The sequence below is a fragment of the Gossypium arboreum genome, chromosome 5 (assembly GCF_025698485.1).
Source record: "Gossypium arboreum isolate Shixiya-1 chromosome 5, ASM2569848v2, whole genome shotgun sequence".
NCBI classification, from domain to species: domain Eukaryota; kingdom Viridiplantae; phylum Streptophyta; class Magnoliopsida; order Malvales; family Malvaceae; genus Gossypium; species Gossypium arboreum.
The window spans coordinates 53610329-53627300 of NC_069074.1; the positions used below are offsets into that span (position 1 = coordinate 53610329).

General features: G+C 37.3%; 1 protein-coding gene across 1 annotated transcript; it reads left to right on the plus strand.

Annotated features, from left to right (window-relative positions):
* The first annotated feature begins 13851 nt into the window (after positions 1-13851).
* LOC108474589 (uncharacterized) lies at positions 13852-15120 on the plus strand. The gene is made up of 3 exons (XM_053027569.1): positions 13852-14000; positions 14511-14751; positions 14860-15120. The coding sequence occupies exons 1-3, from the start codon at positions 13852-13854 to the stop codon at positions 15118-15120; spliced, it is 651 nt and encodes a 216-aa protein (XP_052883529.1).
* The last annotated feature ends 1852 nt before the right edge of the window (positions 15121-16972 follow it).

Consider the following 16972-nt stretch of genomic DNA (forward strand, 5'->3'; position numbering starts at 1 on the left):
AATAGTATAGGATACGTGTAACACCCCTTACCCATATCCAAGGCCGAAGCAGTACGAGGCATTACGGACTTAACAATACACATAGACAAAAACCGGCCATAAAATTTCATTTAATTCAAAACTTTTCGAACACATGCATAACAAACAAAGCTAACTATATCATCACATCAAAACATAGGACATGGCACGATTAATTAAACTTATAAACCATAATGGATAAGGACCACATCTCATGATTTTATACGATAACTCAATGCGGTCGACACGTATGGTCAAAATCATAATAAAATACATATCACTAACCAACTTCTTATACATGCCACTCACTTGATATTTCTAATATTTGAATTAATTTTCCCAAAAATGATAGTTTGATAGTGTGATTTTGCCTCCGACGATCTCCAACACCGACCCGACCTGCTAATACTAAAGAAATGGAGAGGATGGGTAAGCTTTACGCTTAGTAAGTTCATATGAAAATAATAAGCAATTACTACCATGCTTTTCAAGATAAAACACTATAATTGTACAATTATACATATTCAGGACAGGCTGTTTTCTGGAGTCCCGGTGTTAAAAAAATCACATCTCAAGTTAAAAAACTTGAAATCCAATTCTATAAATTTTCTATGAACCAAGATTCATATGTATACTTACTAATTTTTTTCTAGAATTTTTTGTCGGGCCATGTAATACAGTTTATTAGTTAAAGTCTCCCCTGTTTCAGGGTATGACTACTCTGACCCCTGTGTACTACGAATCGAATTTCTCCCTGTACAGAATTCCAATGACCATGCTGTTTGTTTCCCTTAAAATAAGATTCAATAAGGAATCCATGCATGTAAGGTATGACTCTCAATAATTTTTTTACAATTTATGGCAAATTTATAAAGTCAGAATAGGGGATCTCGAATTCATTCAGACCCTATTTCACAAGAATTCAAATATCACACAATATAGAATTCTTTTGCTTCCCCTGTTTCTTTCATGTGAAAATAGACTCATTAAGATTTATTTCCATAATTTGTTTTTAATTTAATTCAACTTACACAATTTTTTGGTGAATTTTCAAAGTCATGCACTGCTGCTGTCTAATACTATTTTACTACTAAAGTTCACTTTTACACAATTTCACTTAATCCATTCCATTTTACCGAGGTTCGCTCAAATATTGAGCATATTAATCATAAATTCAAATAAACATATACTTGCACTTGTTCATCACATAATCACTTTCACATGTATTTTCATTTAACCGATCTCCTGTTGAACTCATCGGAATAATAACAGATACATAATTGCCTGCACATTTTCCCATTTCCACACTTGTAGCCGAAGCTATCTGGTACGCATAGTAGCCTGCACTTAGTACTACACATGCGACCAGCAGTCTGGTACACGTAGTAGCCTGCACTTAGTACTGCACATGTGACCTCACCATCTAATACACGTAATAGCCTGCACTTAGTACTACACACGTGATCACAGTTTTCGGGTACGCATAGTAGCCTGCACTTAGTACTACACATGCGACCTCACAATAGATCATTTGTATCGTTTTTATTCCGAAGGTTCAATCGGGAAATTCCTCACTTTTCAACATTTTACTAAATTGTCCGTAATCAATTTAAATTCATAATTTACATCAAATAACCATTTGATAGGCAGCCACATTTCATATGATATTAAAATATAATAACATAAAAAGAATCGATAGATTATTTATGTACGAATTTACTCGAAGTGTCGATCTCACTATCCATAGTACCAATTGTCCATTCATAGTATAATAAGACACAACTCAAATATCAAATCAGCTATTAAGAATTTACATAACATATATCACATATTTCATATATCACTTGTCCTATATCATCATTTTCTTGCATTTCATGTAACATTCTTTCATGTCATATTTCCACAGCATAAACACCATTCCATCAACTTTTCCAATATATTAAATCGTACAATATATGCAATAATAGTAAGAAATATAATTCAAACATAACATTGCATTATCATTATCATACGAACTTACCTCGATCCAGAAACAACAATTTACCATTTTAGTCCATAACCTTGTATTTTCCCGATTTAAGCCCGAATCTCGATTTCCTTCATCTATAATATCACATTTAGCCTAATAATTAGTCACACTATTCATACGAGTCCAAAAATCATATTTTTAAAAATTTTCATTTTTGACCCCTAAACTTTTGCATATTTGCACTTTTGCCCCAAGGTTCGGAAATTAAACTTCATCCTATTTTCTTATGTTTTATGAATGCTGATCTTTTTTCCCTTCTATGGCAACATCAAATTCTCACGCTAACATGTACTTATGACTATTAGGTATTTTTACAGATTAAGCCCTTTTGCTCATTTTCACTTAAAACCGAGTAGCACAAGTTGTCTAACATAATTTAAAACCTCATATTCTATCATAAAACACCAAAATACACAAATTTCACCTATGGGTATTTTTCCAAATATGAACCCTAGGTTGAATTATTGCTAGCATAAGCTAAATCAAGTTACCGGGACTTCAAAAACGTAAAAATCATTAAAAACGAGACTAGAACAGACTTACAATCGAGCTTGGAAGCTTGGAAACCCTAGCCATGGAGTCTCCCTTGGTATACACGTCCATGGTGAAGAAGATGAGTAAAATTGGCTTTTAATTTTGTATTTTAATTCATTTTACCCCTAAATGACCAAAATGCCCTTACTACTAAACTTTCCAAAAATTCCATTCATGTCCAATATTTGTCCATAAACTTTGAAATTGGTCAAATTGCTATTTAAGACCTCCTAATTAATATTTCAAAGCAATTTCATACTAGAAACTTCTAGAATGCAAGTTTTGCAACTTATTCAATTTTGTCCCTGACTTCAAATTAAGCACTTTATGCATAGAATTTCTTCACGAAATTTTCACACAATCATGCAATCATATCATAGACCTCAAAATAATCATAAAATAATTATTTCTATCTCGAATTTGTCGTCACAAAACCACTATTCCGATTAGGCCCTAATTCGGGATATTACAATTCTCCCCCCCTTTAGGGATTTTCGTCCTCGAAAATCCTACCAGAAAAGTGGTCTTCACTTAGATTCCTCAATTTCATATTCAGTGTTGAAGAACTTTCGCTCAGGCAGTGCCTCCAATATATCTCTGTAATTTCTCATATATTTTGAAATTCATTATCAGAAGTCGATCCTCACTGTACTCTTTTAGTTTGCTACTCACTATCACATTTTCCTCTTTCCACTACGGAAATAATTCTGATATAACCTCAAAAATAATCCTTTCTTATAGTTACAAAACAATTCATCATGCCATCCTTTACTATTCATTCATTACGTTAATCAAAACCATCTCAATTGCAATACGTATGTCATAAAATTAGGAATTCTAATGTGTGAAATGTGTAAGACCATGTCTGGGACATTGGCATCGTATATGATTTGTGTAAGGCCCTATCTGAGACAATGGAATCGATATGTGATAGCATGTAAGACCATATCCGAGATATGGCATTGTACGAGCTTATATAATTTCTATGTATCCTTGTCAATTCCGAATGGTTCAATGGGCAATGTCGAGTCAAGATCGAATGTGAAATCGAGGTAAATGGTTCAGGTACATGTGAAGTTAAATGTTCATGAAAGTAAGGTAAGTGTAGTACTTGAGGTGATAATATGAATTATGTATGATAAAAGGGTGAATATATATATGTATATGAGATTGATCATATTTGGCCAAGTTGAATTTATAATGCAAATGTTCTTTTAATGATTTATTTGCTTATGGCTTACTAAGCTTTCCAAGCTTACTTTGTGTTCATTCGGTGTTTTATAGATTTTGGAAGCAATTATGAGCTCGGGGATCGTCAAGGATCATTTTCTCACTATCGACTATCATTCGTACTTTTGAAGTTTGAAACTTTGAACATATGACATGTATAGGCTAGTTTAAATATGTTTGGTTTTGAATTTGTATATTTATGTAGCCATACAAAAATGGCTTGATTATAATATTATGGCTTATGTGTATGTGGTTATGACTTATACTTATTTTGGAGGTATGTTTCATGGTTTATATGTTTGAAGTGTTTGGTTTTATGATTCGGCAATGAGTAATAAAAGTATGATGAAAAATTGGCCATGAAATTAACTCATTTGGGAATATGTTTTATGGTATAATTTGTGTGGCAGATGGATGTGTCTTTGAATTGCGGTGCATGTATCTATAAGCTATATGATGAATTTGCTATAAATTGTGAAATTGGTATTTGGTGTGGCTTATTATTGACTTATTTTGGATGTACAATTTGTCTAGTGAATTGGCTTGAAGGTGGTAAATGATGTGTAAGCATTTTTTGTCTTATAGGTAGTATATTTTGGAAGTATGATATGTGGTTATTTTGTGTTATATGATGACATGATTAGGCATGAATAAATATGTAAAAAAATAGAAAGATGAATATATCATTGATGGTGTATTGGTTATTTGGGTACAATTTGAAATGGTATTTAATATACATGTTTTAAAATGGTTTGGTTTGATCTTTTGAGGCTAAATTTAATGACCGTATATAGGGATAATTGATTTGTTGTGTTTATGTGTTTTGGGGCATGATATTTAGTGACCGAATATAGGGATAATTGATTTGTTTATGTTCAAAAATTGTTTAACGTAGCTATACATAAGTTGGTAATGTTTACAAATGTATTTGGTCTTATAACAAAGTTTGATTATATTTAATATTTGTATGCCTAATAAGATGTATGAAAAGCTTAACCTAAGTAAATGTGCACATATGCATAACATATAAATTGTTATTTTTATAAATTAGTTAATGAATTGGGTTGACCATGATTTGGTATTTGTATTTAGAAATGGCTTTTGTTTTAGAGTGTTACGCATGTATATATCTTATAAAATGATATGTTTGATATTTAGTTAAAGATATGAATTAATATGACTTACTATGCATATGTGCATAGTTTATAAAATAGTATGGCTAGAAGTTTGCTAATGAAATAAATATATGCAATGGATGATTTGTCATAAGCTTAGTATATATGTGTATTGTTATAAGCTTGATTATATTATAAATATTCGAATGGTATGAATATGATAGTAAATAGGTTTGAACAATGGGTTTGTAAAGCATGAAATATTTTATTGATGTATAATAATTTGGTTTTAACTTTTAAATAAGTTAAGAGTATTGATTAATTGAATTTCAAAGTATGATTTGTAACAAGAATCTTGATACATGAAAAGTGATAAATGATTGTGCTAAACTGTGTTTTGTTCGATAATGCCTCGTAACCCTAATCTGACGACGGATACAGGTTAGGGGTGTTACACTTCCATTGAGCTCTTTCCTCACGTTGGACTCGTTCATTCAATCATCCCAAATGTTCTCGTATGGGTTCTAAATGTCTTTGGAGCATTTGACCCACCTTGTGAATAAATGCTTGATATGTTGGGTCAGACAAAACATCACCATTATCCACAATCCTTTAGGAACTTCATAACATAGTATATATATATATTTAAATCATCACTACAAATCTCACCAATCCACTCACAAAGAAAGAAGAAAATAAATGAACACTCTAGTTGTGTTTGAAGAAAATAAATGAACACTCCACCCGTGTTTCGCTATAACTCTTAACTTTTTTTTTACTCTATTGCTCTCACAAATCTCTTGCCTTTTACCACTCGAATTTGCCTCTCTAAATTCGTAAGTGACTACGATTAAAATTACATGCAAATCTTGTGGGGTCGGCTTCAAAGGGGTTATAAAGAACTGGAAATGATATTGGTGTAGGGTGGGCTAAAAGAAGGAAGTAGAAACTTAAAGCGTGGCGAAATGCTTGTAGAAGAAACTTCTCAAAAGAAAATATTTGGGAAAACAATCACTTTCACAACTAGCCTCTTTTTTCCTTTTTCTTTTTTCCTTTTTGTATGGATTTTGAATCCTTTTATATATATATACCAAATGTGAAATCAAAATATACTCTACACCTTTTTTTTAAAACGAATCTTTTTCAAATTTTTTTCACGAACCTACTCCGGGATAGGTAGAAAGTTTGTACTCCTCAATTTTGGCTAGCTTTGATACCAAATGATACGATCTCGCCTCTGTGATGTGATTCGAGTCGTAGATGTGCACGATCATTAAAATGGAGAAATATCGTTCTACTTGGAGTTAAGGTTGAAATGGGCTAAATATAATTTTAAAACAAATAATTTCAAGTATTTGAAAGATAATAAAAACTAATGTACGGTTAATAACAAATATGGGAATATTTTGAAGTTGGAAACTTGGATGGAATGGTTTAGGCTTAAGGTTGAAGAGTGAACGAATACTATAGGATAGTATTGACTCGAAACTTAAAACAGCACTTAAGGTGGACAGAAAGATAGATAAACTGTGACCCACTATCTATATGGAGATAAGAACTAATTGGTATAAGGGTGAATGCCACACTCGTTAGAGTAATAAGTTCGAATGAATCAGATTGACGCCACAAGAATAACTTGATAAGTCAATTGAGTCACAAAAGAACAAAGGGAGTTGAATAACTCACATTTGGTATAATGTTCATAAAAAAGAGTCAAAGTTGTTCGTAACATAATGCGGTCGAGATCGCATCACATTCCAAACGTTCTCGCAATGGTTTCACCTCATGAATAAATGCTTAATATGTTGGGTCAGACAAAGTATCACCATCATAACAATCCTTTCGGCACTTCAAGACATAGTATTTTGATCCTCACTACAAAACCTCACGTTTCACTCAAAAAGAAAAAGTAGTTGGCACTCCACTCATGTTTACACTCACATTTGGCTTTTTTTCTCACTCTAATGAGCTCACACTCTCGTGCCTTTTACCACTTGATTCCCCTCTCAAAGTTCGTAGAAGACTCGTTTAGACTTATAAGGTTTCTAGGGGTCAGCTTCAAAGGGTTTGTAGAGGCAAATGATAAACTTGGTGCAAGGTAGGCTGAAAAGAAAGAATATGGTGCTAAGTGTGGCGACTGGTTCATTTTTTGTAGGAAAGAACTTTTGACGATCGGAAGAAACTATGAACACTTTCAAAACACTCCTTTTTTTTTAATTTCAAATTTCTTTTTTTTTAAATGCTGAATGTATATAGATTCTTCTTTGTACATGAATTTCTTTTCAATTTTTTTACGAACTTATTCTGACTTGTCGAAATGCTCGTACTCCTCGATTTTAACTAGCTCTGATACCAAATGATACGATCTTGAGTTGCGAAAGTATTTTAGGTATGGTTGTGCCCGATCGTTAAATCTGAGAAGTATCATTCTTACTTGAAGTTTGAATAGGTCCAGCTGATTATAAGTGGAACAACAGGTTTGCAATGTGTTTAGGGATATTGTAACGCCCCAAAAATCCTAAAATCCCAACTTTTCTTTTTATTTTGGCTTTGATAAAAAGTGTGCTTAATATTCCTAGTCAAGTATTATTTATGTGTTAATAGGTCTTGGTTAAGGTTTGGGTTCGAACTTAGGGGTGAAGGAATTTATAGGTTAATAATTAAAAGAACCCTGATGGCAAGTAGGTGAGCTTTTGAATAAATGAAGGAGGAATTGGACACAAGAAAGCCTTGTGGTGGAGTAGCAAGTGGCGTCACATGTAGGGCAATGGGGTTTAGGGTTCGAATCCCTCCTTTCTCAAAAGAAGGATTTATTTTTGCTTAAGAGATGGTCAATGGGGGCATTGGATATGAACACTGTAGGGATTGATAAGAAGAGAAATTTGAGGAGGGGATTAGGGAGTTATCAGGGAGAAAAATTAGGAGATGAGGAGTGAAGAAGAGGTGGAGCCGAATTGGGAATTTAGGCATAGGAAATTTGACTATAGACTATATATTGGTGCCGAATGTGAGGATTCCAGGCTAATACCGAATTATCCCTTTCCTTGTTACCAGAAAACACTTTTCTCTCCAAGGATCAAAAAGCCGAAATTCTTTGTTCTTCCTTCTTTACTTTGTGCTGATTTTCCATTCTTTCCCCTACTCAATACTTGTTTTTGATTCACCTCTGGTTGTAAACGGCTTCTACTGCTCCTTTTCTTTGTGCCTAATAACCTTTTCCATCATACAAACCTTAAAAGCCGAATATCCTCTGTGCCGCCACTACTCTTTCTACCTCGGCCAATTCTAGTGTAAGTGTTTTGTTCTTTCAGTCGGTTTTGCTAAGTATCGATTACTCCTGTCCCTCACTCCTTCTGAATCAGTTTTGGTAGGATTAGTATCAAACCTCAGTCTTTTGGATCTTTGCCGATTTGTTCCCTAGGTGTTGAAACTTTGGTAAGTGTTCTTCACTTTGGTAAGGGTTGGCCTAATAGGCTTTAATGGGAAAAGGTGACATATGTTGGATACAAGTTACCCATTATGTTTTTAACAATAACGTTAATGCAGATCTGGGAAGTTCTCATGATTAGTGAGCAAGAAAAAGCCATTAAGGCTTGGCGTTTCAAGTAAGGTTAAGGTGAGATTTCGGCTTTTGGTAAAAGTATTCGATAAGTATGTGTGATTAATAGTTGAGTAACATTGATTGTAGGTTCATGGCTAGGGAGATTGTAGGATGTTCTATTACCAGGTGTGTACACGCAGTCACACACACATTAGATCGGTAAATCCTGAAATACCGAAAAGCTGAAATACTGAAAAGTCGAAATTTTGGCTACGATAGACTTGCCTGTGCGCGGACACTCGTAAGGGGAAATCGATAGGTTTTTAGAGGCCCCATGGGCGATACCATGGACTTGGGCCGTGTATTGGCCAAAGGGCCAGAGTGGGCTAAATGGGCCCGATGGGTTGTAAGGCCCAAAATAGGCAAAATTGGCAACTTGATACTAAGTGATGAGAAATTGTATGAAAGCATGACTATGTATTTGATTTGGGCCTAATGGGCCATACGAATGTGATTTGGGCCCAATGGGCCATATGAATGAGATTGGGCCTAATGGGCCATATACATGTATATAGACTTGTTTAGGCTTTGTCAGGGGGTTGTGGGCCTAGTATACGAAACTGCTTAAATGGACATAAAACTTAATTAGTTAATTGCGACTGTGAATGAGTCATAAGGTTAATGTGTGGCAATGGGTATATGCATGTCTAGGATTATATCTAGAGAGAGCTTGGTACTTAAGCGGTATTAATGACTCACCTCCTCTTCTCTGGAATCCTACCTAGTGCATAGTATCTATTCACTTTAGCCAACGGGGACTTGTTAACGAGTCAAGGTAAGTAATAAACCCATAACAAGAGAAATTATCGAAATGCCCCTAAGGGCAAAAATGACTAAAATACCCCTATGTGTGGAATGTAAGACTTATGGATGTTCATGTATATCTGCTGCATACATATGATATTCTGTTTAGGTTGTACATGGGTTGGGAATTATGGAACAGAGGAAGTATATTAGGATCGCATGGTTGCTTGACAACCGTGGATCCACCGACAGCTATTAAGTCGAATATGTGATTGGCAGCTTGCTGCAGTGAAGGTAGTACCGCAACCGGGCTACCATTGATGTGTATCAGATGGGTAGGTTGATATTTATATCCTCACATGATGTGTACCGGGGGAAGGAGTTGGTGTGTAGTGGTTGGATTATTGGGGTGGGTTGCACTGCATTGCATGTATGACATTATGGTGATTGATGATTGCATAGGACTCTTCGAGGGTGTACACACTGAGTTTTTGAAAACTCACCCCCTTTTTTATTTTCTCAGGTGATACTCAGTAGAAGGTTCGATGGTTGGAGGACTCCGAGGTGGCCAGCTAGCAAGACGACTTGGACTTGTTTTTTTAAAACATATAGTTTCTAGTTATTAAGTTATTTCAAACTGGAATGTAATAAGGTCCTCCCTCTGGTTATTGTTCAAATTAGGATTATTATTTTTATGCATTATGTTTGTGAGAAGTTGAACATAGGTTTCCTAAACCATATTTTTTTTAAAATGCTACGTTTCCGCAACTCAATTTTAAATGACAAGTTTTCATAAATCTTATGTTTTGGATAAAGCTTCCGCAACTGAAAAGAGACTTTACAAAGTAATTAAGGTTTTTCATTTTAAGGAAGGGTTTTCAATGAAAACAAGGTTTTCGATAAAACACTTCAATATGACACACCGGATCTGGTCATAACGTCCGGGTTAGATTTAGAGTGTTACATTTAATGGTATCAGAGCCCAGGTTGCAAAACTTGGGCTACAAAGTGGCCCTTATTAGTTGGGTTTTTTTTTAAATCTTTAGTCATAATGTTTTGGAAAGAAAATCTTGCTGTGCGGCACACCGAGTCTCCGACGTTGAACCAAGTAAGTTCTTTTATTCTTAAGCCTGTTTAATTTGATATACAGTAGATAGTTAGTGGGCTACTTTAGATAATTATACTAAGGATTTTAGATTGAAACTGAAGCTCGTAGGATCTTGAAACTCTAGAGGATTTACGAAAACAACCTTCTTTTTAATACTTTCATAAAACATCGGTTTAATTTTTGAAACTAATTAAAACTTCATAAAATTTCTAATCCAGAAAATACGTGAATCAATAATGATTGCTAGAAGAGGTGCAAGAGGCCGTGCCCGAGGCCACAGAAGTGTTAGGACTGGATTGTCGACATCGGGCCATATGCCCAATATTGGAATAAAAGAGGCTTTGGCCTCACCCACGGCTGAGACTGGACCGTATGACCTGGCCGCGGGGGAAGATGCATTGTCACAGGCAATGCTGAGGATTTTGGAAAGGGTTGCAGGGACCAATAATGGCACCAGAAATTGAGGGTCCATTCTGGAGCGACTTCAATCAAATGGCGCTGAGATCTTTAAGGGCGTGGCTGAATACTGGTTGGAGGCCACAGAAAGGATAATGGAAGACTTGGACTGTTCACCTGAACAAAAGTTGAAAGAGGCAATGTCACTACTTAGGGAATAAGCTTACAAGTGGTGGCTGACGATGAAAGAGGGCACCCAACCTGAGTAGGTCACTTGGGAGTTTTTCAAAACTGCATTTCAAGAAAGGTATTTGGGTACGAGTTATGTGGATGCTAAAAGGTAGGAGTTCCTGAACCTGACCCAGGGAAATGAATCTATGGCGGAGTATGAGGCGGAATTCCTACTCCTTGGTAGGTATGCAAGAGCTATGATGGCAACGGACTATGAGTGTTGCGTTAGGTTTAAGGATGGTCTTAGAGATAGCCTCAGAGTATTGATAGCTCTACAAAGGGAGAGAGTTTTCTTGGAGTTGATTGAGAAAGCAAAGATAGCAGAGGAGGTAAAGCACACTGAACGCCTAAATCAGGAAAAAGTAAGGGGTAAGAATAAAAGGGAGGCTAAGACTTCTGGTGTTGGACAGAGGCCTAGGGCTAGGGCCAGAGTTAATGGGCCAGTTAGAGCAGGGCCCCCAGCTATTAATCCAGGGGTGCCACCTTGTGCTGATTGTGGAAAAGGTCATGTAGGCGAGTGCTGGAAGAGGATGGGAGCTTGTCTAACTTGTGGATCTATGGAACATAGGATCAGGAATTGGCCTAAAATGCCAGCCCAGGTGCCAGTCGTGGGTCGAGATGGTTTTCAACCACCAAGGGGTGGTCAGCTGCCACCAAGGGGCCGTGGGCAGGCTAGGGGTGGTAACGGCAACAGACGTGGACGTGGAGCACCAGGCAAAAATGCAGGCCATGCTGAGGTGAGACAACCAGCTTTGGTTTATGCTGCTTTTCACCGAGAAGACGGGGATGCCCCAGATGTGATAACGGGTATGTTCTTTAGTTATGAGTTACCTTACACCACATTGATTGATATTGGATCAACGCATTCATATGTTGCACGCAATATGACTGAACCTTTGGGTGATATATTTGAAATTACTGCGAATGAGATTACTATGATAAGTCTATTAGGTTAGTCAGTGGGAGTGAATAAGTTGTTTAGGGAGGTACCCTTAGTAGTCCAAGGGGTTACCATTTTAGCAGATTTGATGGAACTGCCGTTTAGTGAGTTTGATTTAATCTTGGGTATGGATTGGCTGGTGAAACACTGAGCCACCTTAGATTGCACTGCAAAGCGAATGGTGTTAAGAACGACAGAGGATAAGGAAGTGGTGGTGATTGGTGAACGCCAGAATTATCTGTAGAATGTGATTTCGGCATTAAGGGCTAAAAAGTTGGTACAAAAGGGATGCAAAGCCCATTTGGCTTATATTAGCGATATGGAGGTTAAGAGCCCTACTGTTGAGGAGTTGAGAACAGTTAAAGAATTTCCTGACATTTTTCCCAAGGAGTTGCTAGGGTTGCAGTCTAGCAGAGAAGTAGAATTTAGAATGAGTTGTTACCTGGTACAGCTCTGGTGTCCATCACCCGTTATTGGATGGCACCGAAGAAATTAGTAGAACTTAAGGCACAGATTCAGGAATTGTTGGATCAAGGATTCATCCGACCAAGTGTGTCTCCATAGGGAGCACCGGTGTTATTCATAAAAAAGAAAGATGGGACATTGCAAATGTGCATTGACTACCAGCAGTTAAACAAGTTAACTATTAAAAACAAGTACCCTCTGTCGAGAATCGATGATCTTTTGGATCAGTTTAGGAGAGCTTCTATTTTCTTGAAGATTGATCTGCGTTCGGGGTATCACCAATTGAGGGTTAAGAAGGTGGATATTTTTAAGACGGCTTTTAGAACTCGTTATAGGCACTACGAGTTCTTGGTGATGCCTTTCAGGCTGACGAACGTACCTGCCGCTTTCATGGATCTCATGATTTGGGTCTTCCAACCCTACCTGGACCGGTTCGTGGTAGTATTTATAGATGACATTTTAGTGTACTCAAGAGATAAGGATGAGCATGATGCACACTTAAGAATTGTGTTCCAGACTTTGAGGGAGAAGCAGCTATATGCCAAATTCAGTAAGTGCGAATTATGGCTAAGGGAGGTTACTTTTCTAGGGCATGTGGTGTTAGTTGAGGGGATTAAGGTGGATCCCTGAAAATTTGAAGCAATGTTAGATTGGAAAATACCCAAGTCAGTGTCAGAAATCTGAAGTTTTCTAGGCTTGGTAGGATATTATAGGAGGTTTGTTGAGGGCTTCTCATTAATTGCTACACTGTTAACTAAGTTGTTGAGGAAGGGAGTACCATTTGAATGGACGAACAAGTAGCAAGAGAGTTTTGGAAAGCTTAAGAAGGTTTTAACTGAGGCCCCTGTGTTGATTCAGCCAGAGCCTGGGAAGGAGTTTACGGTTTATAGTGATGCGTCACATGTGGGCTTGGGCTGCGTGTTGATGCAGGAAGGAAAAGTGGTTGCGTATGCGTCACGGAAACTTAAGACTCACGAGGTGAATTACCCAACCTATGACTTGGAACTAGCCGTGGTGGTCTTTGCACTAAAAATATAGAGGCATTATTTATGTGGAGAGAGGTGCATAATTTATTTAGACCATAAGAGTTTGAAGTACCTCCTCACCCAGAAGGAGCTAAACCTTAGGCAGCGCAGGTGGGTGGAATTATTGAAGGATTATGATTGTACAATTGAATACCACCCTGGCAAAGCAAATGTGGTAGCTGACACATTGAGTTGTAAGGTTAAGTCGGACTTGAGGGCTATGCTTGCCCGTTTAAGTTTGTTGGATGATGGTAGTTTGTTAGCTGAACTTCAAGTAAAACCGGTGTGGGTTGAGCAGATAAGGAGTAAGCAATTAGTGGATGAGACTTTGGGTGCTCTTTTTAGACAATTAGAGAATAGGGAGACGTTAGACTTTGGGATAAATAGTGAAGGAGTGTTGTGTTTCCATGGGAGAATGTGTATACCAAAGGACGATGATCTAAGGCAGTCTATTCTGCGGGAAGCACATAGCAGTCTCTATCCTATGCATCCTGGCAAAAATAAGATGTATCAGAATTTGCGTGAGCTTTATTGGTGCCCTGGACTTAAGCACGAGGTTATGGAGTTCGTAAGTAAATGCTTGGTTTGTCAAAAGGTGAAGGTGGAGCATCAGTTGCCTTCAGGATTACTTTAGCCAGTAAAGATTCCACTCTTGAAGTGGGACAGGATTACTATGGACTTTGTTAGTAGGCTATCCTTGACGCCTACTAAGAAGGACCCGATATGGGTTATAGTGGATCGGTTAACCAAGTCTGCCCATTTTGTATCGGTCCATACCGATTACTCGTTACAAAAACTGGCTAGGTTGTATGTGGCAGAGATTGTAAGATTGCATGGAGTGCCAGTTTCCATAATATCTGATAGGGACCCACGTTTCACTTTGCGATTTTGGAAGAAGCTGCATGAGGCGTTGGGTACTAGGTTGAATGTTAGTACGACATTCCACCCTCAAACTGATGAACAGTCGGAGAGGGTGATCCAAGTTTTTGAAGATATGTTGAGAGGGTGTGTAATTGAATTCTGAGGTAGCTAGGAAGACTATTTGTCGTTAGCTAAATTTGCGTACAATAATAGTTATGAAGCAAGTATTGGGATGGCTCCATATGAAGCACTGTATGGACAAAGGTGTCGAACTCCAACATGTTGGATAGAATTGGGCGAACAAAGAATTTGCCCTGAGTTAGTAGCAAATACTGAGGATAAGGTAAAATTGATTCAGGATCGGTTGAAGGAGGCCTTGGATAGGCAGAAGTCGTATGCTGTCCTTAAGCATCAAGAGATAGAGTATGCAGTGGGGGACTTAGTTTTCTTTAAGGTCTCTCCGTAGAAGAAGGTGTTAAGGTTTGGATGGAAGGGAAAGCTAAGCCCAAGGTTCACTGGGCCATATCGGGTTGTGAGGCGGATTGGACTAGTCGCTTATCAGCTGGAATTACCTCCTGAACTAAGCCAGATCCACGATGTGTTTCATGTTCCCATGCTAAGATGGTATCGCTCGGATCCTTCACATGTCGTGGTGGTGGAGGAAATTGACATCAGGCCAGGCCTAACTTTCGAGGAAGAGCCCATACAAATAATTGGATGTCATGTTAAGGTACTAAGAAGGAAGTTCGTCCCATTAGTAAAAGTGCTTTGGCGTAATCACAAGGATGACAGGGCCACTTATGAACCTGAGGAAACGATGTGACATCAATATCCTCAACTGTTTGAATCATGTAAAATTTCGAGAATGAATTTTTTTTAGGGGGTAGAGTTGTAACGCCCCAAAAATCCCGAATTCTCGACTTTTTTTTATTTTGGTTTTGATAAAAAGTGTACTTAATATTCCTAGTCAAGTGTTATTAATGTGTTAATCGGTCTTGGTTAAGGTTTGGTTTCGAACTTAGGGGTGAAGGAAATTATAGGTTAGTAATTAAAAGAACCCTGATGGCAAGTAGGCGAGCTTTTGAATAAATGAAGGAGGAATTGGACACAAGAAAGCCTTGTAGTGGAGTGGCAAGTGGCGTCACATGCAGGGCAAGGGGGTTTGGGGTTCAAATCCCTCTTTGCTCAAAAGAAAGATTTATTTTTGCTTAAGAGATGGTCAGTGGTGGCATTGGATATGAACACTATGGGGAGTGATAAGAGGAGAAATTTGAGGACGGGATTAGGGAGTTATCAGGAAGAAAAATTAGGAGATGAGGAGTGAAGAAGAGTTGGAGCCAAATTGGGAATTTGGGCATAGGAAATTTGGCTATAGACTATATATAGGTGCCGAATGTGAGGATTCCAGGATAATGCCGAATTATCCCTTTCCTTGTTACCAGAAAGCACTTTTCTCTCCAAGGATCAAAAAGCCGAAATTCTTTGTTCTTCCTGCTTTACTTTGTGCCGATTTTCCATTCTTTCTGTTACTCAATACTTTTCTCTCCAAGTGTTTTGTTCTTTTAGTTGGTTTTGCTAAGTATCGATTACTGCTGTCCCTCACTCCTTTTGAGTCGATTTTGGTAGGATTAGTATCGAACCTCGGTTTTTTGGATCTCTGTCGATTTGCTCCCTAGGTGTTGAAACTTTGGTAAGTGTTCTTCACTTTGGTAAGGGTTTGCCGAATAGACTTTAATGGGAAAGGGTGACATATGTTGGATACAAGTCACCCATTATGTTTTTAATGATAAGGTTAATACAAATCTGGGAAGTGCCCGTGATTAGTGAGCAAGAAAAATCCATTAAGGCTTGGCGTTTCAGGTAAGGTTAAGGTGAGATTTCGGCTTTTGGTAAAAGTATTCGATAAGTATGTGTGATTAATCGTTGAGTAACATCGATTGTAGGTTTGTGGCTAGGGAGATCGCAACACGTTCTATTACCAGGTGTGTACATACACTACACATACATAGTAGATTGGCAAATCCTGAAATACTGAAAAGTCGAAATGCCGACAAAGCCGAAATTTTGGCTACATTAGACTTGCCTATGTGTGAACACTCGTAAGGGGAAACTGATAGGTTTTCAGAGGGCCCATGTGACAGCCCTAATTTCACCCTAGTCGGGAAGTGGTTTTAGGACTATTAAACCGAGTCGTGAAAATAATTGAATGATAAATTTTGTGCTTAATTTGTGTGAAAATGCATATGTGAATTTGTGGTGCTTTGACTTTTGCCAATTAAGATGAATTTTATTAAAAAGGACTTGTGTGAAAAATTTAAGAAATGTGCTAGGTATTTATGTAATGGCTTATTACTATGGTTTAAAAAGCATAAGGATGTGCATGTCAAATTGTCATTTTTTTTATAGTGGCCGGCCATGTGGTTGAGTAATTGAAAAACTATAAATTTTATATGTATTTATATATATAAATGTATTATAATATGTAATAACAATTTTATATTATAATGAAATAAGTAAGTGGGTGAAAAGAACAAGGTTGATAACTTTTGTTCTTCATTGCCGAAAGGGGGGGGATAGGAGAGACCAAACTTTCGGCTATGTTAGCATCAAAATTAAGGTATGTTTCATGTGCTATCTTCAAAGTCTTGTGAAAATCTAGTTAATCACATAGTTTC